The following is a 21,170-nucleotide window of genomic DNA, read 5'->3' on the forward strand; positions in this document are numbered from 1 at the left end:
AGGAGCCTCCTCCCAGCCCAAACCCGACCTAGGTACACCACAAAAACCGCACGTCCTCTCCAGCAGCTGCTTCGCTTTAGCTCTTGGGAGAGTTCAGCATTTCCTCCGGGGCTCGGCTGTGTCAGGTCACACTGCTTCCGCTCACCAGCGATACGCTCTGATCCTCCCTCCCCAGCTGCCTGCCGGAGGCTGCTCGTTGAAGGCCACGGAGTTCACGAATTTGGCCGGACACCAGCGTGGCAAAAGGAACCCCAAACTGGGAAGCCGATGAGGTGTTGGGCTCACCTCCCCTCCGCACGGGTCTAAGGATGAAGACCACCCCACCACCAGTCTGGGGCAGGATGCCCCAGGGCAGGTCTTGCTTCCAGAGGACCATTTTACACGCACCCTTCCAAGGGTTAACACATGCTCTTGAGCTCGCTCTCAACTAGCTTGACTTTTGTTCCCCAACTAATGTATTTTTAAGACCTTCCATTCAGAGTTTGGTTTTTTTTTTTCCCCTGACTTCTCGCTGACGAATAATCATTAACTATCCATGAAAGATTTAAATGGCCCACGGAATTCATGAGGTATTAAATGGGCATTATATTATCAACCACTCTAAATGTTTTGTTTCCGTTTCAAGACCGTTCATGAGATGTTTATGGATTGTGGATTTATGGAAGCCAGGGGATCTTTTTAGGAGTAATGTTCCGTACCCCAGAGTTACGGTCAACAGCTGGAGGCTCCGTGCAGGAAAATCTGAGGCTGTAAGCTCAAAAAAATTAACCCCTGTTTCAGAAAATTTCAGCATACAAAAATGATGGATTAAACCCTAGAAATAAGCTCCGAAGCACAAAACGCAAGAAAACTTATGAGCCATCATCAAGAGTCAAGTGGCACGTTGGTGGCCTTGCTCCAGAGAAGACCTGGTTGCTGCTACTGCTCTTCCAGAGAGACGGTGATGGTTTGGCTTTGTGCCTGCACCGAGATGGAAAAATCTGCGGGGGCAGCCCCACAGCACCCCGACAGCTTCCCTCCATCGATCCCGACCCACAGCTCCTGGGGAGAGAGAGCTTTCTGCTTTTACCAAGGGCATCCCCGGCTCCCCGGAGCCCGTTCCACCCCACCCTGAGATGGGGCTTGCCAGGGCGAGGGGAGAAATCAGCCTGAGGGACACCAGCCTCCCTTCTTGGGAGGGTTTCAGATGGGTCCCACCAGACAGCGGTCTGCAAAGAGGCAGTGTGAGGGTAAATCTAGACCCAAAACCGCCCCGGGAGATCCCAGCCAGCACTTGGGGTCCCCAGCAGTGCCCCCCGACCACCGGCTGTCCAGGTCTGGCACCTCCTGCCACGCTGGGACGCGACAGAGGGAGCAGAAAGCCGCGATCCAAAGCGAACCAGGAGCCCGCTGGCACGGCTACAACTAGAAGGATTGATCAGAGGAGGCTTGGAATGATTTTTTCGGGGATGAGCTCCGTTTCGTGTTTGGGGTCAGGAGGAAACCGGCAGAGAGCACAGAGGTCTCGGACTCCACGGAAGTTACGACACTAAAAAAACCTACCCTAGAATACACGTGCGTGGCACCCACGCTGCCACAAAATAAGGTAACGGCCCCAAAAAAGCCCCTTTTTTCTCTGTGCCAGGCAAAGCATCAGCCACCGCGTTCAGGCTGATACACAGCTAAAACTTCAGCACGCCTCTGCTAGAGAAAAGGGGGGGGGGGACACGAAGCTGCCTCTTTAATGCACTAATTACTATCCCACAACACTAATGGGATTAGCAAGCAGGATTTAGCAGTTGCCTCCTGAAAAATCATTAAGTGCCATTAGAGAAAATTAACATCCCCGGCTCTCCGAGCGGCTTTCGGGGGCCTGGGTCCGACGCGGTGGACCCCCGGTAGGACGCTAGCACGCCGGAGCCCTGCTAACACCGGCTCTCTCGTTCGGCTGTTAAGTCACGTTAGCGCATTAATTGAATTTGGGGAATTGAAGTCGCATCACCTGAGGTGGCCCAGCACCCGCCGGGGAAGGGGAGCACCGGAGACGCCGGGCGAAGGGGACACGGGCGAGCGGGGAGCGAAGGAAAGCGGAGAGCGATGAAGGAAGAGGGGACGTGACCACGGTCACGTCGACCCTGTCCACGGTTTCTTTCTCCATGCCCTGCCCCGCTCCGTCTCCCGGCGGGGGAGCCGGGGGCTCCCATCCCCGGCTGGCTCGGGGAATCGCGGAGGCTTTGCTGGAACAAGGTGCAGACACCCGTGCCCAAACCTCGCCCCGGATCCGTGTCAGGGTGACCCGGGGCGTGCGACGACCGCGGCGGGGATCAGACGGCCCCCCAGGCTTTCCCCGCTCCCACCGCACCCCTCGGGGGACCCTGCCCGGGCACCCGGCGTGGCCTCATTTTCTTAAGAGCCCCAAATTCGTGGACAAACAGTTGGATTTGTCCCGGGGCTGCTGCGCTGGGGGGCTGGCAGGGACCGGCCACGCTCCTCCCCGACGGACCCTCGGGGCGAGGAGACGATGCCCCGAGGCGGCACCGGAGCCGCAGAGCAAGAGCGGTGGGAAGGAGCCGTGGCACGGCCAGGGACCGCGGAGCCTTCTGCAAACACCAGCCGGGGTGGAAAAAGATACGGAGGAGGTCCCCAGGACACAGAGCGCGGGATATAAAATTCAGCCGGAAAGACGGATCTTCCCGCCTCGCACGCGCTCGCGCCCAGGCGCGGCGCTTCCGGCCGGGTCGCGCGTCCCCGCGCCGTCGCCGCGGCTTCCCGCCGCGACCCAGCCGTGCCACGCTCCGGCACACGGGGGGCTTTGCCGAGCAGCGGCCCCCGGAGCCCCTCGGTGCTCCCCACCCAACGCCACGCTGCCAAAAACGTGGGTGCCAGGGGAGCAAAGCAGACACTGTCGCGGCGGCGGCCCCGCCGCCTGCTAGAGCCGCAACGGGCTTTTCTACCTCAAAGCTCCAAAAAAAAAGAAAAAAAAAAAAAAGACACCGCGCCCCGACATTTTGCAGCCAAAAGCTGCTGGGATGGGGTTCATCGCCCCGCCGCGCGCCGGCACCCCGGGACACCCGCTTACTTGGGGGTGTGCGCCTCGTCCACGCGGTGCCCCAGCTGGAACTCGTGGGACTTGCTCCGGTGCAGCGCGGTGAAGCCGGGGATGAGATGGATCAGTTTTCGCGAGGAGGGCGGGGGCGTCCCGGGGGGCTTCAGTTTATTCCGCCGTCGCGCCGGCGGCGTGCCCGGCGGCGTCATCGTGGTCACGATGTCGGGGGTACGCGGAGGGGTGTGCGCGGCGTGTCGCTGGCGCGGGGAGGGCGGCAGGGAGCGGTGGCCGGACTCCACGGGTGGGCAGAGCCCCGGGTGACCCTCCACGGTCAGCCGGTCCACGTGGGTGTAGGAGGGCCCGTGGGACGAGCCCGCGTGGCAGTGGTGCTGCCCGCACTTGGGCTGGACCCTGGGGCTCTGCGAGAGGTGCGTCCTGCCCCGCTGCCCCGGCTCCGGCGGGCACCCGGGGCTGTTCTCCTGCCCCGGCTCCGTCGCCGGCCACTGGATGGTCCAGTCCTGCTTGGAGAGGCTGCCGCCTGCAAGGGAGCACACAGACACGGCCATGCGGCGCCGCGGAAGCCGCGCGGTCCCCGCCGCGGCCGCCGCATCCCCCCGGAAACGCCGGCGAGGGGCTCGGCCGCGTTGCGCGCCCGCAAAGCCCCGCGCGTTTCCCCACCCACCGAGCCCCCCGCCTGCGTGTGTGTCTCCCGTCCCCGTCCCGTCCCCCCCCCCAAAACACGGCTCGGGGACGGGACACCCTTTGCTTGGCCAAGGCTGGTGCCCCCACCCCACGCCTGCGGCACCCCTCCGCGGGGGCACGCTGTGCCACCCGGATAAACGCTGTAATTGGGGGGGGGGGGGCTCAGCTTCTAATTAGCCATCCCCCCCGGCACGGAGGTGAGCGAAGAGCTGCCGGCAGCAGCTTCACAGATGGACCCAAATCGAGATCCCTTCGCCGCCTCCTTTTCCTCGCCTCCGCTCGGGAAACCGACATAAACCCCTCATCTCTTTATTCTCAAACGGCTCCTTCCCCCTCCCTTTTTGGCCACTAATTGCCCGGCCTCTTCTTTAACCAGCCTTTCCAAGGGGAACGTTTTATTTCAAGCTCCGGAGGAAAAGCAAATGCGGCGCCCGTCGACGCTCGGCCGTGCCGGAACGCGGCGGACGCGCTCGGGAGCGGAAATGACCCGTTACGGGGCCGGTGGGAGCGTCAGGGCTAAAAATACGCCGGATAAGCCGGGGAAACGTGTTTTCCACGCGCGGTTGCTGCAGGTGAGCGGGCGCGCCGCGTGACGAGATGCGACGCTTAAACGGAGAACGCACTTGAAAGGAAAAAAAAATTCAAAATAAATTAAAAAAAAAACAAAAAACAAAAAACAAAACCACAAAATCTCTTCTTTCTGTTAAACGCTCCTGGATTTCGCCCCCTCCCAGGGCTCCCCCGGGCGCTGCCGCTCTGCCAGAGCTGATTCCCAGCCGGAAAAGCACGGGAAGAGCTCGCCCAGAACCAAAACTCCCCTTCGCCCAGTTTTTCCCAAGCTCTGTCCTGCCTCGACGGCGCCGCACGGCTGCCTGTTCGCTCCCGAAAGCCTCTTCGTTTTGTTTCGAGGGGGAATATTAATTGCCTATATTAATTGCCTAATTCCTATAGGAAATATCCCTATTAAGTGCCACGGGCCACCTCCCAGCCGCCACCGAAGGAGGGGCCGGACCCCAAGGAGCCCTGCGCCCCGGCCGCTCCCGGGGGATGCGCGGGGATGCTCTTTCCTGGGTGCAGGTCCGGGGCCAGGACGACTCGTAAATATTCGGCTCCGGATGATTTTCCCCCCGCAGGACAGCTGATAACCTCCGCGCAGAACTCACTAGTCACACGCCATCAACTCCTCAATCCGCAGCGGCCCCGCTCGGCTCTCACTTAATATTAAATTAATCCCCAAACCGACGCCTCGGCTGCCGATAAAACACCGCCGCCAAGCGTAAGGTTTCACAGCCGAGAAAAATCCCATACGGACCCGTTAACAAAATAAAGCGGGGGTTGCATATAGGGCTGCCGCCGTAGTCGGTAAATATAACGTGCTTTTGGGTTATGAGCTGCCCCGGGGCTTTCCCTGCTGCTGGAGCGGCCCCCCCGCCCCCAGGATGCTCGGTTTGGGAAGGGGCTGCTTCCCCCGCCATCCAAAAATTCATCAGCAAAATTCATCAGCATTTAAGCAACAAAACAGCACCCTGCTTCCCCCCCCCGCCTCCCCCCAGCCCCTCTGGCCTGGGAAATTAGATGTCTCTAATTAACCGCTCAATAAATAGAGATTGATGGAAAAGGTTAATACTGCACCTCATTCCTGCTTTATTAATACTAATCTTGGCTTCTAGAACGCGGCCGCTACCGCACTTGCGAAGAAAATTACATGATGTTTTAAAGAGGCAGCAACTTGTTCATTAATTATATTTTCCGGCCGTGCAAGCCTCGCGCGCAGCCGGCTGGGGGGTCCGGCCCGGCGTAACGCGGCTCCCGGGGCTTCGGGAGGACCGAGGGGACGCATCTAGCGGGTAAGTTGAAAACCCCTCGCTGGAGGGTTTGGGGGGGGACGCCGAGGGGACGTACGCTTGCCAGGCTCCACGGGAGCCAGGTCAGCTCCCGAAGCCGGCGTAGACCCTCCTTGCCCAAGCTTGCGGACGGGATGGAGGGAGGGAAGGATGGAGGGATGGAGGGAAGGAGGGATGGAGGGATGGATGGAAGGAGGGATGGAGGGATGGAAAGAAGGATGGAAGGAGGTATGGATGGAAAGAAGGATGGAAGGAGGTATGGATGGAAGGAGGGATGGAGGGATAGATGGAAGGATGGAAGGAGGTATGGATGGAAGGATGGAAAGAGGTATGGATGGAAGGAGGGATGGAGGGATGGATGGAAGGAGGGATGGAGGGATAGATGGAAGGAGGGAAGGAGGGATAGATGGAAGGAGGGAAGGAGGGATGGAGGGATGGATGGAAGGAGGGATGGATGGAAGGAGGGATGGATGGAAGGAGGGATGGATGGAAGGAGGGATGGATGGAAGGAGGGAAGGAGGGATGGATGGAAGGAGGGATGGATGGAAGGAGGGATGGATGGAAGGAGGGATGGATGGAAGGAGGGAAGGAGGGATGGAGGGATGGATGGAAGGAGGGATGGAGGGATGGATGGAAGGAGGGATGGAGGGATGGATGGAAGGAGGGATGGAGGGAGGGAAGGAAGGATGAAGGGATGGATGGAAGGAGGGAAGGAAGGATGAAGGGATGGATGGAAGGAGGGAAGGATGGATGGAAGGAGGGAAGGAAGGATGGATGGAAGGAGGGAAGGAAGGATGGATGGAAGGAGGGAAGGAGGGATGGATGGAAGGAGGGAAGGAGGGATGGATGGATGGATGGAAGGAGGGATGGATGGAAGGAGGGATGGATGGAAGGAGGGAAGGAGGGATGGAGGGATGGCATTGCTTTGGTGCACCCCAGAGACAGACCCCAGTCAACGTTGCCAATGTACCAGTTGGTTCTGCCAGTTCCCATCCCCACAGGCCGCCGGAACGTGCTGCCCACACCATGGTGCTTCCTGGACGCGGCCCTGAGCGGCCGGATGGGATGACCTGCTCCCACCACCCCGCGGCAGCCGGGGGCAGCGAGCCAGCACCTTGCCCTGACCTGGCCGGGGGCACCACCGCCCTCGCCCTCCCGCCGGCCGAAGAGGGGCAGGGGCTGTGCTGCCCCTCTCCCAGGGGGCAAACAGCGGGGGGAGCGCCAAGACGGGGCCATTGGACCAGGCGAAGGCTCTGCCAGGCCGGGGACAGCAGCGCAGAGGCGGGGGACACGGCGACCGCGTGCCAAGGCGGGTGGAGCCTCCCGCACCCCAATCCTCTGGAAATTCAGGGACGTTTGGCCTCCTCCGCTGCCAGGGAAGCTCCCGCATCCCTCCGGGCTGGCAGGGGCTCTGCGGTGCCCCTCCCTGTGCCCAAGGCTCGTGCCATCCATCGCACAACGAGCCCGGGGGTTTCGCCAGCGGTGCGCACGTGCGGTGCCGGCACGGCGGGCACCCACGCTGGCCGGCAGCGCCGGGGACCCTTGCGCCGCAGAGCCCGCATCTCCGGCCCCCGGTGGGGCGGGAATGGCCACTGCAGCATCTCCGCAGCGGCGGAGGGACGGAAACAGCAGCCCTCGCCGCAAAGGCCAGCTCGCAGCCCCCCCGGGAGCAGCGGGATGATGGATGGAGTTAAATGGAGCGCTGGGGAAGTCAAACGCACGTGGTGCCTGGAGAGCAGCAAGCTCCCTCCCGCCGGGACCCAACGGACCACCAAGCCACATCCCGCCGGGCAGGCTGGCAGCCCCATCACCTGCCCCATTAAAAAGCAAATGGAGCAGCGAGCACCCCGCAGCCCCCTGGTACCCTCCATCTCTGCCAGCCAGAAACCCCCAGGGGAGCAGAAGATATTTTAGCATCTTCAGTGCAGCTGCTGAGCCAAAGGCTCGGTGTGGATTTCCCGAAGCGCAGGTCCCACCGGGGCGCGGGAGAATTCCCTTGGCAGAGAGAGCGGAGGGGCAGGAGGGGGGGATGCAGGGGCTGGGCTGAGCCAGCACGGCGAGTAAAGCAGCTTTTGTTTGCAAAGGGCTTTAAAAGTCAAAGGGTGTTTAAACAAAGAGCAGGCTGAGAGCTTTCCCCGGGCTCCGAGGGAGGCATCGATGCCCTTCCTCAAATAGCGGAGAGACTTAGTGAAAATGCCAAAGGGAAGGAGGGCAGGAGCAGAGGTGGGAGCCGGATTTAGGGAGTTAAAGAGCGTGGGGGGACTCGGGCCCCGTGGGAAGCGTCAGGCTGGGCTCAGCCCTCGCTGAGCTTGGAAGCACTGGGCTTGGAAGCGGCTGCTGCGTCCAGCCCAGCAGCATCGTGTGGTGGTGAGGGCCCTCTGCCACCGTCCCCCGTGCCGGCGGGCACCGCCACGTCGTGCCACGCTGTGCCATGCCACACGGAAAGCCCAGAGAAACCGCAATGGGTGGATGAGGCCGAGACCCCTCCAGGGCAGGAGGCTGGGGACACCCTGCCTGGGACATGTCATCTCAATGCAGGGACACTGCCGGCCCCCAAAAGCTGCCCCTCGCTGGAAGCGCATCGCAGCACCCTCCTCACCAGCAGCCCCATCCCTGCCCCGTCCCCAGGGCTGCTCTGGACCTGCAAATGCCCAGCCAAAAACCCAGCAGCTACAGCCCGGCAGGGCTCATGCCCCGTCGTCCCCAGCCCCTGGGATGCAGCTGGGCTGAAGGAGCACCCCCAAGAGGGGACGGGAGCCAGGCAGAGGAGCCCAGGGCCCCCGAGCCCCGGGGGTCTGGCAGCACTGGGGTCCTCCTAGGGAAGGGTCCTGCCAGCCCGGGACCACAGCTAAACCACCCGCTACCATCGCCCCAGGCTGGGACCGGGAAGGGAGCCCTTGGGAGGGGGACAGCAGGGGGGTTAGACCACAAAACTGGGTTTTGCCATTCCCAAAAAGGGAACGCCCCCCCACCCCCGACCCTGCTGCTGCCCATACGCACCCTGCGGGCAGCCCCTTGAACCGGCAGCGCTCCCCGAGCTGGCACCAAAGCAGCGGTTCAGCGATGCCATCCACGGGGAAGAGCCGTGCCAGCAGGATACGGTCCCTATCGCACGTGGGGAGGCGAGGCTGAGGCTCTTGTTGGGGGGCACACGCATGGGGAAGAGCCCCCCAACTCACCCCCAGGCCAGACCCTGGCGACGGCAGCCCCGGCCCAGCAGCATCCCAAGGCCCAGCTGGCCCGGGACGAGGTGCCAGGAGAGCCGGATCCTGCACAGCCACCGGCCGCATCGCTCACCCCCTCCCCGGGCAACCCCAGCCACGGCCGCAGCCCCCGGCCCCGCGCCGCTCGCCGGCTGCCGGCGCCGATAAAGCCGGAGCGGCTCCCGCACGGTGCGGCCGCCTCCGCAGCGCAGGGCTCTGCTGCCACCGCCCGGGGACCCGCCGGCGCGGCACCCGCACCCCGGCACCCGCACCCCGGCATCCGCACCCCCGGCATCCGCACCCCCGGCATCCGCACCCCCGGCATCCGCACCCTCGGCCCCGGGGGAAGGGGAAGCAGGGCTTGTGCGTGCCCTGGGAAAGGGTTTTGGGTATGGGGGCTTCGCTCGGCAGCCAGGCGGGAAGCGGTGCCGAGCGGTGGGAGCTTACTGAGTCTCAGGGGCTTTTCCCCGAGGCCGCTGGCTGTGCTCCGGCAAGCAAGGGGGCTGCCAGGGACCCCGTGAGGAAACACTGCGCCCTCCTTAGGCAAAGTTTCCCTGTAGAGAACTAACAACTCATCACTTCCTAGAGAGGGGAGCCCCCCCATGCAGCCCCACGCCCCAGGGACGCAGCAGAGCAAAGACGTCCCCCACGGGTGGCGGGTATCCGGCCATCCCACCGCGACGCAGGAGCCCCGCAACCCCAGATGAAGACCCTTGCGAACGCCGGAACGCATGAGCGGCGTGCTCCCGGCGTCACCGCCACGGGACGGTGCCACCCGCGCCGGGCCAGCTCGAGGGCACGCGGCCGGCAGACACAAGGGCACGCGACTCACCGGACTTGTGGACGCTGCGGAGGCAGGAGAGGGAGGCGTTCAGGCGGGCGCACTCCTCGCTGTTGGCCCCAAACTTCTCCAGGGTCGCACAGACCTGGTCGTCCGTCATGTCCAGCAGCTCCTCCAGGCTCAGCTGCCTGGGAGCGATTTCCTGATGGGGCAGGAGGGGGGAGGAATAAACCATCCTGGGGCATCCTCTAAACCAGCACCTCGGGGCATGCAGACGAGAAGCCGTTCCCTCCTGTTGCCCCATTGCAGACCCAAAAATGTTCGTTTTCCACCCCAATCCACACGAGAAACCCAGGGGGCACAGCGTGAGCCTCAGCTTTATCTCAAGTTTTGGCACGGTCTGAGGCGGATCCAGACCCAGGTCAGCATCTGGGAGCGCCATGAAGACCTGCCCTCACCCCGAGCACACGCGGGGACCGGCAGCTTCCATACGGACTTGCCTCTTCCCCGGGGGGACTGTTACGGGAGCACCTCTGGGTGCCACCCCCTCGCCGCACCCCTCGCCTGCAGGAGCCCAGGATGCGGCAGAAGGATGCTGTGACCTGCCGCGGCACCACCGCGCGGTGACCGGGACGTGGGGGACCCCCGCTCCGCGGGGCAGCGCCCGCGAGGTCCCCCTTGGCACTGGGAACAGCGGTGGGGTGTCCCCACTGGTGGGTGGAGGAGAGCTGGCGGGGGGTGACCCTGGCCAGCACGTCCCACCACGGGCTTGCAGCACCTTTCCGTGCCTGACCCTTACCTCCATCACCTCCTTGCGGATGTTGACGATGCGGAACCAGTGCAGGAGCTGGGGGAAGCCCTCCAGCTTGGCGTTGCGCTCCTGCAAGGCCACCTTCCTCTTGCAGGACAGCTGCCGGCTGAAGTACTTGACCAGCTTGCTCTGGAAGAGAAGGCGAAAGCCCTCTGGGACCCCCTCCATCACCCCCCTCTCCCGCCCCGCGGCAGGAGGGGGACACGGGAGGGGGTGACCGCGGGCAGCGTGGGCTCTGCCCCATCCCCGGGGCACACGCAGCCCCTCCTGCCCTCAGGACACCCCGTCACCCGCGGCCACGGGCTCCTTTGGCATCGCGCCGGGTGTCCAAGGGGGGCATTTCCCCACACACACAAAAAAAGCCCTTTCTCGGCTCCTTTATGGGGATAAACCCCGCGTGCTTCAGCTCTGGGGTCTTGCTTGGGGGACGGACAGACCCCACCACCCCAGGGACCCCACGGCGGGTGCACGAGGAGAGGACAGGGGACACGGGGGCATCACTTCTCCCACGCACCAACAGAAACACCAGCCCCCCCTCGGCACCTGAAGGACGCGCTCCCCTCTCTCGGGCCCAGGCTTAGCCCAAAGGGATCCCCCCCGCCCCGAGCACCCCCTCTTTGGGGTGCTCTCCTTACCCCTCCGCGCCAGCCCCCCCCCCCGCCGCCCCTCATTGCCGCCACCGCAGCCCCTCTCCGCTCGCCCGCGACCCCAGCCCTTCGCCGGCCGGCCCCCCACGCCCTCCCGCCACGAGGCCGAAGACGCCGCGTTAGCGAAGGCGGCCTGACAGCTCCCAAAATAAAGATGCCGCGCGACTGGCCTCCTTTCTCGGAAATAGGGAGCAGAGCTGGAAGCCTGCTGGGATTTCCCGCTCCCGCTTTTCTTTTTTTCCGCTTTTTCCGGCGATTCCCCGCCGCCGGCGGCACGAGACGGTGCTGCGCCCCTGCCCATCACCCAAATGGGCAAAATACGCCGGGGGCAGCGGGGGAGAGGCTGGTGGTCCCCATCCCCTCGCCGGCAGCGGGTCCCCGCCGCCAGGTCCCACCAGCGTCGGCCCGGCGGGCGACAGCACTGCCAGGAGCCGCGCGCCCCGACCGGGCGGCTTCTCCCGACCTGTCTGATGGCCACGGAGGTCAATTACCAAAAATTAATAGCCACCACGGAGCCGGGGACGGCGAAGCGAGTGGCCGGGGAGCCCCACGGGGCGGGCCGGGCTCTGCAGCACCTTGAACGCACACAGAGGCAGCTCCTGCCTCCCCCCAAAAAAATTCCTCCGCGCACACAACCGCGGCAAAACACCGTCAAAAACCCTCCTAAAAGGCTCACCTCCCTCCCCACCAGCCTGCCCACCGCCGGTTCCTCCGGCCCCCCGAGCCAAGGGGATGCCCGAGCCGCAGCTAAGTGCTAAAATCAGCGGGGACGGGGACAGAGCTGAGGACAGGGCAGCACCCGCCACCGGCGGCACCCACCGCCGACGTGCTGGGAGCCGGGAACGGGGCAGGGGTGGGGGGAGTGGAGGGAGGAACTTTAATTTCCAGCCTCCGGCTGGGAGAAATCCACCCCGACCAGCTCTGGAGAGGCCGGCGGGGCCGTCGTTAGCAGGAACGAGGACCCAGGCTTGGGGCTGACGCTCTGGCCCATGGGTCTGCTCAAGCCCCAGGCTCGGGGGAAATCAGCCCAGCAAACTTTTGGGAAGTCCCGAAGCACCGTCTTGTTTTGCGGAGAGCTCCGAGGGAGCTGGAAAGGGAAGCAGCGCCCGAGACGGCCCCGTGCTGCGGGGAAAGCCCCGTCCCGCGGCTGCGGAGACGCTCTCGCTCCCCCCGAGCCGCGGCCCGGCCCTGCCTGCGCGGGACGGACATGGTGCTAAACGCCGGCGCAGGCCGGGTCCTGCCTTGCGCTCCTCCTCCCCTTCCGCAGCTTTTCTGTGCCTCAGTTTACCCGCCTGGGAGGTGGCGGGGGGACGCCCTGGGGTGCCCGTCGCTGCGGGCGTGCAAGGGGAAGGGTCGGAAGCCCGGCGGCACGGCGGGTGCTCGCTCTTTGGGGGGGGGACACGCTGCCGGTCCAACCAGGGACGACAGCCCTTTCCGCGGAAAAACGAGACCCCGGCAGGTCCCTGCTGCCCCCCCAAAACGGCCGCAGGCAGAGGAGGGATGTCCCCGCTCCACGTCGCTCCCTGGGGACCTTGGGTGACCCCGGGTGAGGAGAGGGGCCGGCGTCACCCGTGGCTCAGAGTCCCCTCCGCCCCCACGCCAGCCCTGACCCCTTCTCTCCCCTCCGCACCCCGGCGGGGATGTCCAGCCTCCTCCCGCCGCCCCAAGCAGGGTTTCCCCTCGGCAGCCGCTCGCCCCGAAACCCGGCACGGCGGCTGCCGCCGCCTCCGTCCGTCCCTCCCCCCGAGCCGGTCTCCAGGGAGCGGGAGGGCGGCCGCACCCCCCCCCCGGCGCGGCACCCTGCGTCCGCGCTGACGTCAGCCGGGCTGGCGACGGCACCGAGCCCTGCCTGGAGACCGGGGAGAGGCGGTGGAAAATCCACCCGCGGGAGCGCGAGGTGAAAGTTAATTAACTTCCTACCGGCTGGGCCGCGCGCCCGCCGGCACCCGCTGAGCCGTCAAAAGGGAGCCCGCGCCTGCCGGGACGCTCGCCCCGCTCGGCGCGGCGGGATCGGCACGTGCCGGACGTCTTCGTGCCGCCAACCAGAGGGGTTGCTCCGCGCCTTCCAAACATTCCCGGCACGGTGGCAGGCCGCAGCCGGTGCTTTCCCGCGGCGCGCGGCCGCAACCGGAGCGACTCTTCCCCGGCTCCTACCCGGGGGGCTCGTTATTCCAGAGGCAGCTGGAGCATCCCAGGGCTGGGGAACACCTTGCCACGCTTGCGTTTCCCCTCTCAGGGCTCCTTCGGGGCCCTGCTGGGCTCGCCTGCCACCTCTGGCTCTGCACATCGTTTACTTCAAGCGCTGCTAAACGGTCCCCCCGGGGCTTCCTCCGGGACTACCGGGGCTGAAACGGCCCAGCCCAGCCTCCTGCAGGTGCCTGGCTCTCCCGGAGGACGCAGCCCAAGGAGAAGCGTGCCACGCTCACGGTATTAGACACCAGAGAACCCACACGCTCAGGCAACGAATAGCCCAGCGTTGGGGCAGCGTCTCCTTCGACGATGGCCCGCGCAAGGTTTGGAAACGGCCACGGCTCTTCCCCAGGGTGCCCCTGCCCACCCTCACCCGCGTGTTTGCGCGGCAGCCGAAAGCGTCCCGGGAGGGTTCCCCCTCCCCGGCAGCAGCCAGGGAGGGGGAACCGCCGATCCCGGGGTTATCCTTGGAGCCGCTGGCAGGTTTCTAGGAGCCCTGGGGGGACTTTGACAGGGGAAGGGGATTTGGCCGCACCGGGGTAACCCCAGCGCAGAGAGCAACGCGGCACAGGACGGCCAGAAAAAATCACCGCGCAGCTTTTCCTTCTGGCTTTTACCCCACTCTGCCGCCAGACCTCCAGCAAACAGGCAAGGCAGCAGCACCCCTCTTCCGTATTTACACCCCGAAACCCAAACTTAGAGGTGCACAGCCCGACCGCCGTGCTCCGACAGGGAATAAAGCCCCACCGCCCGGGCAGGACCCGGCAGGGCTAACGGGGGCGGCCGCCCCGCTCCCACCCTCCTGCTCCGACGATGCTCAGCCCCAGCTCCGCTGCCGCCGCCCCGGAGGAAGCAAACCGGCCCCGGCTCCCACCCCGGGCGGCGTCGGGCGGCGTTCCGGTCCCGGACGCTGCCTCGGTTGCCGCTGGAGCCTGTCCCGAGATGCAAGCGAGACCTAAAAGCCTCCCAGCCCCGAGGTTCGCCACCGAAGCCGGGCTGCAGCCGGTGGTACCCAGCCCGAAGGAAGGATGCTGCGTGGCGGGATGCCGTTACCAGTTCCCCGCGCAACCCCAGCACACGAAGGATGGGCCCTGGCGTGTACCTTAAAGTGCTTTAAAAGAAGAAAAAATGGAAAAATTTGTATTAATCCAGCACAATCAGGGTTTAGCATATGAGGATTAATCAAAAAACGTGGATTCACCCATTTTATTCCAGGCTCGCGCCGACGCGGGGGCCGTGCAAAGCCTCCCCCGGGGCGCTGGGGGTGAGGTGCCCTCCCAGCCCGCCCGTCCCCGGTCGCCGTCCCCTTCGCCACGCCGGTGCCTGGCCCGGCTCTGCTGCCGCCAGCTGGGAAGGGAAGAAGCACCGAGCGGGGCCCCTGCGTCTGCGTCACGTCCTTGGGACGCGGCGGTGGTGGCAGGGACTCAGGGCCAAGCTCGGCTCCTGCTTACGCTGGCGGCAACCCAGGACAACGCCGCCGGGAGCCGGGCCAGACCTAACGCCGATGGGCCGGCGTCGGGAATCTGGCCCCGGCTTCACCCGGCGTCACTCCCCTCCTGGGAATCACCCCGTTTCTGTGCTGAGCAGCAGCGGGTGAGCGTCAGCAGGGATGCCCACGGTTGAGACCCGCGGCGGGCGCCCCGCTTTGGGGGTGTTTTAGGGAAGGTGACGCCGGGGCTCCCCCGCCGCGGGCACAGCACGATCCGTAGGGGCCGGAGAGACGCTTCCCTGCGAGCACCCGGGATTTGCAGGGCGGCCTCCCCGCAGCCGCCTCCGGACCCGCCGTCCGGACCGGGCTGAGCTGCCCCAGCGACAGCAGGACGCTGCTTCGCCCACGCGCCGTCGTGGGATGCCGCCAAGGAGCATCCCGGCAAGGAGCATCCCACCAGAATGGCTTCACCATGCTCTCCGGCTCCACTCGGTCCCGTCCCCGGGAGGGAGGCAGCAATTCGTCAGCCGCGCTGACCCTAACGAGGCCGCCGGTCCACGTGGGATAAACTTCTGTAGTCCTGCACCTCCAGGCATCGGCTCTTCTGAAGGGTCTTTGAGCCTGCCCGCTCCCCGCAAAGCCTCCCGCACGCCCCAAAACCGCCGCTGCTTCACCCCCACCTCCCTGTCCCTTTCCCGAGGTTGCTCCGGGGCCACGCGTGGACCGACAGCTCCAGGCTGAGCCCGCAGCCCCTCGCGCAGCGCGGTGGGACGGGAAGGGGCTTGGATCAAGGAGAGGCGATGGCACGATTAGCGCAAGAACGCGGCGCGGGGAGCTGCACCCCAACCCCAGGGTACCCCCCGTGAGCGGCACGGCCATGGCCCGCTCGCTCCCGTTGCGCTCAGGACCTTCGGGAGCAAAAACGGCGCGACAGGGTGTTTCGGTCACGGTCCAGAGCCGAAAGCCGCCCCGCAGAGGGGCTACGGGACCCCCAGCGGGGTCCTGTGCAGCCAAGCACAGGAACCGCCGTGCCACCACGTCTGGGTTCTCGGTGAGAGCGGCCAAGGTTAGAAAGCACCAGCCAAAAGGCCGGAGCGGGGCAGGGCTCCGAAATCCCCCCACCCACAGCCCCGGCTCCACGTCGGCCACCTCCGCACCGCCTCGGCCCCGCCGGCGTCTCCCTGGGGTCACAGGCACGCTTCTCCCTCCCCGGCTGCGGGGTCCCACTCAGCCCCGGGCAGCCCCACTGCCCATCCCGGCCCACCAGCCTCCTGCTGAGCCCCAAACCCACCCCCGGCCGGGTCCCGGCACACGCCAAGGGGAACGTTTTCCTGCGGGCTATAGGGGACACGGCCCCGCTCGGCAGCTTTTACTTATATATGTATTTTCCCCGTCTATAAAACACGAGTAGGTCGGGCTGGGGCTCCCCTGGGCACGGCCTCGCTGCCTTTGCCCCCGGCAGCGCCGCGGCCGCCGAAGCCTCCCCGTCCCGGCGGGGCTCTCCCCGCTGCTGGAGGGTCTGGGGGCAGGCGCTGCATCGCCACGGCGCAGGAACCGGGGGCGAGGATGCCGGCCTGCCTCCCCGGTGAGGGGCTGCAACCCGGCCGGGGGATGCAGCCTGCTGGGGAGGGATGCAGGCGGGCTGGGGGGGATGCTGCCTGGGGGAGCACATGGAAGGGGTGCAAGGGGGCCGAGGGGTGCAGCTGGGCCGAAGCAGGAGCCCGCGGAAGGGGTGCAGCGGGGCTGGGGGGTGCAGCCCGGCAGAAAGGGTGCAGGTGGGTTGGGGGTGCAGGTGGGCCAAAGCAGGAGCTGGGTGCAGCGGGGCTGGGGGGTGCGGCCTGGCGGGGAGGTAGGAGCCCGTGGAAGGGATGTGACTGAGCTGGGGGGCTGCAGCCCGGCGGAGGGGGTGCAGCTGGGCCGGGGGGTGCAGCTGGGCCGAAGCAGGAGCCCGTGGCAGGGACGTGGCTGGGCTGGGGGGGGGGGGCTGCAGCCCGGCGGAGGGGGTGCAACTGGGCCGGGGGATGCAGCCTTTGCCGGGGGAGTAGCAGCCCGCGGGGACGGACGCCGTGGGACCGGGGGGGGGGGATGCCGTGGGACCGGGGGGGGGATGCCGTGGGGGGTGGCGGGGCCGGCCCCACCTGCAGAGCGCGCAGCCTCACTCGGGCACACCGCAGCGCCGCGGGGGAGCCCGGGGGGGGGGCGGGGGGTGCCGGGGGAGGAGGAGGATGGCGGGGGGGGGTTGAGGGGGGGGGGGGTCGACGGGCCCCTACCTCCAGGGTGCGGATCTCCTTCTGCGTGAGGTCGTTGGAGGCGGCGCACTTGGTGCGGAGCCCCTCCAGGTTGGAGATGCTGATGTCGATCATGTTCTGGACCAGCTCGCACTGCTGCAGCGCCTTCTGCAGACTCAGCGGCGGCTCCCCGCTCCTCGTCATCTTGTCCTCATCCATCGCTCGCCGCGCCCCCCCCTCCCCTCCCCTCCCCTCCCCTCCCTCCCCTCCCCTCCCTCCCCTCCGCCCGCCGCCGCGGCTCCCCCCTCCCCTTCGCCGCTCCCCCCGCCCGCCGCTCAGCCCCGCTCCGCCGCGGCCCGCGGCATCGCGGCCCCACGGTGCCCACGCGGCCGTCAGCGCCGCCCCACACACACGCGCACCCCCCACCCCCCCACCCCACTCCCCACGGGCGCGGCGGGGCGGGGGCGGCGCGCGCCGGCACGGCGGGGCCGCGCTCGCTGCGCGCCGCTCCGCGCGGTAACCCACGCACGCCCCCCACACACACACGCACCCCCCCCACGGCACCCTCCGGCAGCGCGCACCGGGGGAGCGGCTGCAGTGGGGGTCCCTGAGGCAGTGGAGGGGCAGGTGCGGGGGGGGGGGGGGGGGCTGCTGTAATGGGGGACCAGTTCGGTGGGAGGGCTGGTGCAGCGGGGGGGGGGCCTGGTGCAATGGGGGACCCTGCTGAAATGATTGGGGGGGGTCACGCAAATTGTGGGGCCTGGTGCAATGAGGGGGGGCTGCTGTAATGGGGGGACCAGTGCAATGGAGGGACTGGTGCAATGGGGGACCCTGCTGAAATTGGGGGGGGGGGGCTCGTGCAATGGGGGGGGCAGGTGTAATGGGGGGTGCCTGGGGCAATGGGGGGTCCCCTGTGCAATGGGGGTCCTTGTGCAGTGGGGGGGGGCCTCTGTGCAATGGGGGGAGCCCTGCAACGGGGCCCCCGAGCAGTGGGGGGGTCCCTGTGCAGTGGGGGGGGTCCCTGTGCAGTGGGGGGGGTCCCTGTGCAGTGGGGTGCCTCTGCGGAGCAGCACGGCCGGGTGTGACTGCGGGCAGGGGGTGCAGGGGCCCCGCACCCCCAAAGGCCCGAGGAAGCCATGTTGGGGGGCAGCGGGGAGCTGTGCTGCAGCCCCCGCTGCAGAAGGAAGGGGGCAGGAGCCATGTCACTGGGGGGGCAGGAGGGGCCTGTTGCCCCCCAGCTGCCCTCCCACCCCAGGGCCCCCCAGGGCCGATGCTGCTCGGGGCCAGGCCAGATCCTGCCTCACCCCACGGACCCCAGGGGTGGCGCAGGAAGGGGCGAGCGGGGGGTGTGGGAGGGGGAGCGGGATTCGGGGAAAGGTGAGGAGGGGGCCCTGCGGTCCCTGCCCCAGCAACGGGATTTGGCCCGAAAAGGGGCAAAACCGAATACAGAAATGAAGGTGCCGCGCCGCAGCGTGCCTCCCCCTCCTCTGCCCCCGCTCCCCTCTCCCCCCGCGCTGCTCCAGCCACCAAAAAGGGTTTAAAATACCGAGGCTGCGGTTTGGGGAGCAGCAGCAGGGCACAGGGGGGAAGGAGTGCACCCAGAGACCCTCTTCTGCTTCCCTCCAAGCCCGGCCAGAGGCCACGGTGATGGCCCCACGCTCACGCCCAGGTTGCTGGGTAGAAGCCAAAAGACCCCCCCCAGCCCCACGCGTACCCCCCGATCTCTGTTTCCCAGCTGCCAGAGCCCCTACAGAAGCGCTAACCCCCCAGGCAGGGGATGAACCCCGCTCCTCTCCGATATTTTGGGGAGGGAGAGGAAAGGGGGTGCAGGCAGCAGGCACTGACCCCCTCGATGCTGAAGCCCTTCCCTTGGAGAAGGGCCTTTCCCTCTGCCGGCTGCTGTGCTCGAAAAGCTTTACGGGAGCTCGGTATATGTAGATAGAACGCTGTATATACATATTATACGTGTATATAGCTCTATAAAAATATATATCCATATATGTAATTTTATGTGCAAGTTAAATACAATTTTTAAATAATTTTCTATATAATTATTAAATAGTTCTGTATATAATTATTATATAATTTTATATATATAAATTAAAGATATATTTAAAAGATACCTGGAGGCAGTCAAGAACGGCCAAGCCTGGCCAACCAGCTCAGCAGCGATTCGGGGAAGACGGAACCAGGACGATGCTGGAAGAAATCCGTCCCGTCCCACTCGCCCAGAGCAAAGCTTCCTCCCGCCCGCGACCCCCTCAGCTTCGGAGATTTGATTTTCCTCCCCGGAATGTCATCCCCGTCCCTATCAACCCCACGGAAAACACAAGCCAAACGGCTTTTATCCATCAAACGAAACCAGCCGCGCTCGCCGCGGTCGGCTCACCCCGAGTCGAGAGAGGGCCAAAAAAATTTGAAGTTTGCCGATTTTTGCCTTTTTTTCGTCACAGGTTTTCATTCCCAGGCTTGCCCCCGTGGTGGGACGACCGCAGACGTCCCTTTTCCTCCCCCGCGCTGACAAGCCGTACCTACAAAAAGTCCCTTCGCGGGGTGGGATGAAGCGGGTTAGAGGGATTTTATAGAAATTACTGGAATTTTAGCTTTTCGGTCGGTTTTGCGCTGTCCTGCCGGGAAGGGACCCAAAGCCGCAGCCACCCTGGCTCTGCAGAGTGGCCCCAAGCCTGGCTGTAAGGGGGACCCCGAGGGACCCCCCCGGGATGGGAAACACCGGCAGCTCCCCCGGGTGAGAGCAGGGCGAGGGCCGAGGGGGGAAGGAGGGGAAAAAAAAGGAGGAAACGGGGGGGGGGGAAGAGGAAACGGGGGGGGGGAAGAGGAAACGGGGGGGGGGAAGAGGAAACGGGGGGGGAAGAGGAAACGGGGGGGGAAGAGGAAACGGGGGGGGAAGAGGAAACGGGGGGGAAGAGGAAACGGGGGGGAAGAGGAAACGGGGGGGAAGAGGAAACGGGGGGGAAGAGGAAACGGGGGGGGGAAGAGGAAACGGGGGGGAAGAGGAAACGGGGGGGGAAGAGGAAACGGGGGGGGAAGAGGAAACGGGGGGGAAGAGGAAACGGGGGGGGAAGAGGAAACGGGGGGGGAAGAAAGAGGAAACGGGGGGGGAAGAAAGAGGAAACGGGGGGGGAAGAAAGAGGAAACGGGGGGGAAAGAAAGAGGAAACGGGGGGGAAAGAAAGAGGAAACGGGGGGAAAGAAAGAGGAAACGGGGGGGAAAGAAAGAGGAAACGGGGGGGAAAGAAAGAGGAAACGGGGGGGAAAGAAAGAGGAAACGGGGGGAAAGAAAGAGGAAACGGGGGGAAAGAAAGAGGAAACGGGGGGGAAAGAAAGAGGAAACGGGGGGGAAAGAAAGAGGGAAACGGGGGGGAAAGAAAGAGGGAAACGGGGGGGAAAGAAAGAGGGAAACGGGGGGGAAAGAAAGAGGGAAACGGGGGGGAAAGAAAGAGGGAAACGGGGGGGAAAGAAAGAGGGAAACGGGGGGAAAGAAAGAGGGAAACGGGGGGAAAGAAAGAGGGAAACGGGGGGGAAAGAAAGAGGGAAACGGGGGGGAAAGAAAGAGGGAAGGGGGGGAAAGAAAGAGGGAAGGGGGGAAAGAAAGAGGGAAGGGGGGAAAGAAAGAGGGAAGGGGGGAAAGAAAGAGGGAAGGGGGGAAAGAAAGAGGGAAGGGGGGAAAGAAAGAGGGAAGGGGGGGGAAAGAAAGAGGGAAGGGGGGAAAAAGAGGGAAGGGGGGAAAAAGAGGGAAGGGGGGAAAAAGAGGGAAGGGGGGAAAAAGAGGGAAGGGGGGAAAAAGAGGGAAGGGGGGAAAAAGAGGGAAGGGGGAAAAAGAGGGAAGGAAAAGGGGGGAAAAAGAGGGAAGGGGGAAAAAGAGGGAAGGGGGGAAAAATGGGGTGAAATGTGGGAGAGGACGAGAGGACAGGAGGACGAAAAGGATGATGTAATATAACAGGACACAAATAAAAAGGGGGTGCCAGGGAGAACCCGGCGCAGTCCGTAACGCAGAGGATCCCCCCAGCTGGGCTGCCTTCTCAATTTTATTCTCAACTTCACCTGCATATAGGTATAGGTGCCTCCGTGTAGGTGCACAGATTTTTTGGGTGTGTTTCAACCGGGCGTTTTAGCTGGGGCGCACCGGTGGGTGCTGGTGCCGCCCCGGGGGCTGCGAGGGTCCAGCATTTTCCCCCCGGGAAGGCCGTCGTCGCCGGATATTTAACTATTGCCCGTGCTGGAAACACGACGCCGTTCCTGCCATTAACTGGAGAACAGCAGGAGGGGGGGGGGGGGGGGAAAAGAAAAAAA

The 21,170-nt window shown here is 65.1% G+C and overlaps 1 protein-coding gene across 1 annotated transcript in view; it reads right to left on the minus strand.

Annotated features, from left to right (window-relative positions):
- Nucleotides 1-17,088, minus strand: part of KSR2 (kinase suppressor of ras 2) — a 69,785-nt gene extending 52,697 nt beyond the window's left edge. The window contains exons 1-4 of the mRNA XM_082007515.1: nucleotides 16,903-17,088; nucleotides 10,355-10,495; nucleotides 9,607-9,757; nucleotides 3,059-3,563 (exon numbers count right to left, since the gene is read on the minus strand). Of these exons, the coding sequence (XP_081863641.1) occupies nucleotides 3,059-3,563; nucleotides 9,607-9,757; nucleotides 10,355-10,495; nucleotides 16,903-17,079 (974 nt within the window). The 5' untranslated portion in view covers nucleotides 17,080-17,088. The remainder of the gene's footprint in view (nucleotides 1-3,058; nucleotides 3,564-9,606; nucleotides 9,758-10,354; nucleotides 10,496-16,902) is intronic.
- Between the last annotated feature and the right edge of the window lie 4,082 nt (nucleotides 17,089-21,170).

Source organism: Phaethon aethereus, assembly GCF_964289735.1.
Source record: "Phaethon aethereus genome assembly, chromosome: 17".
NCBI lineage: Eukaryota > Metazoa > Chordata > Aves > Phaethontiformes > Phaethontidae > Phaethon > Phaethon aethereus.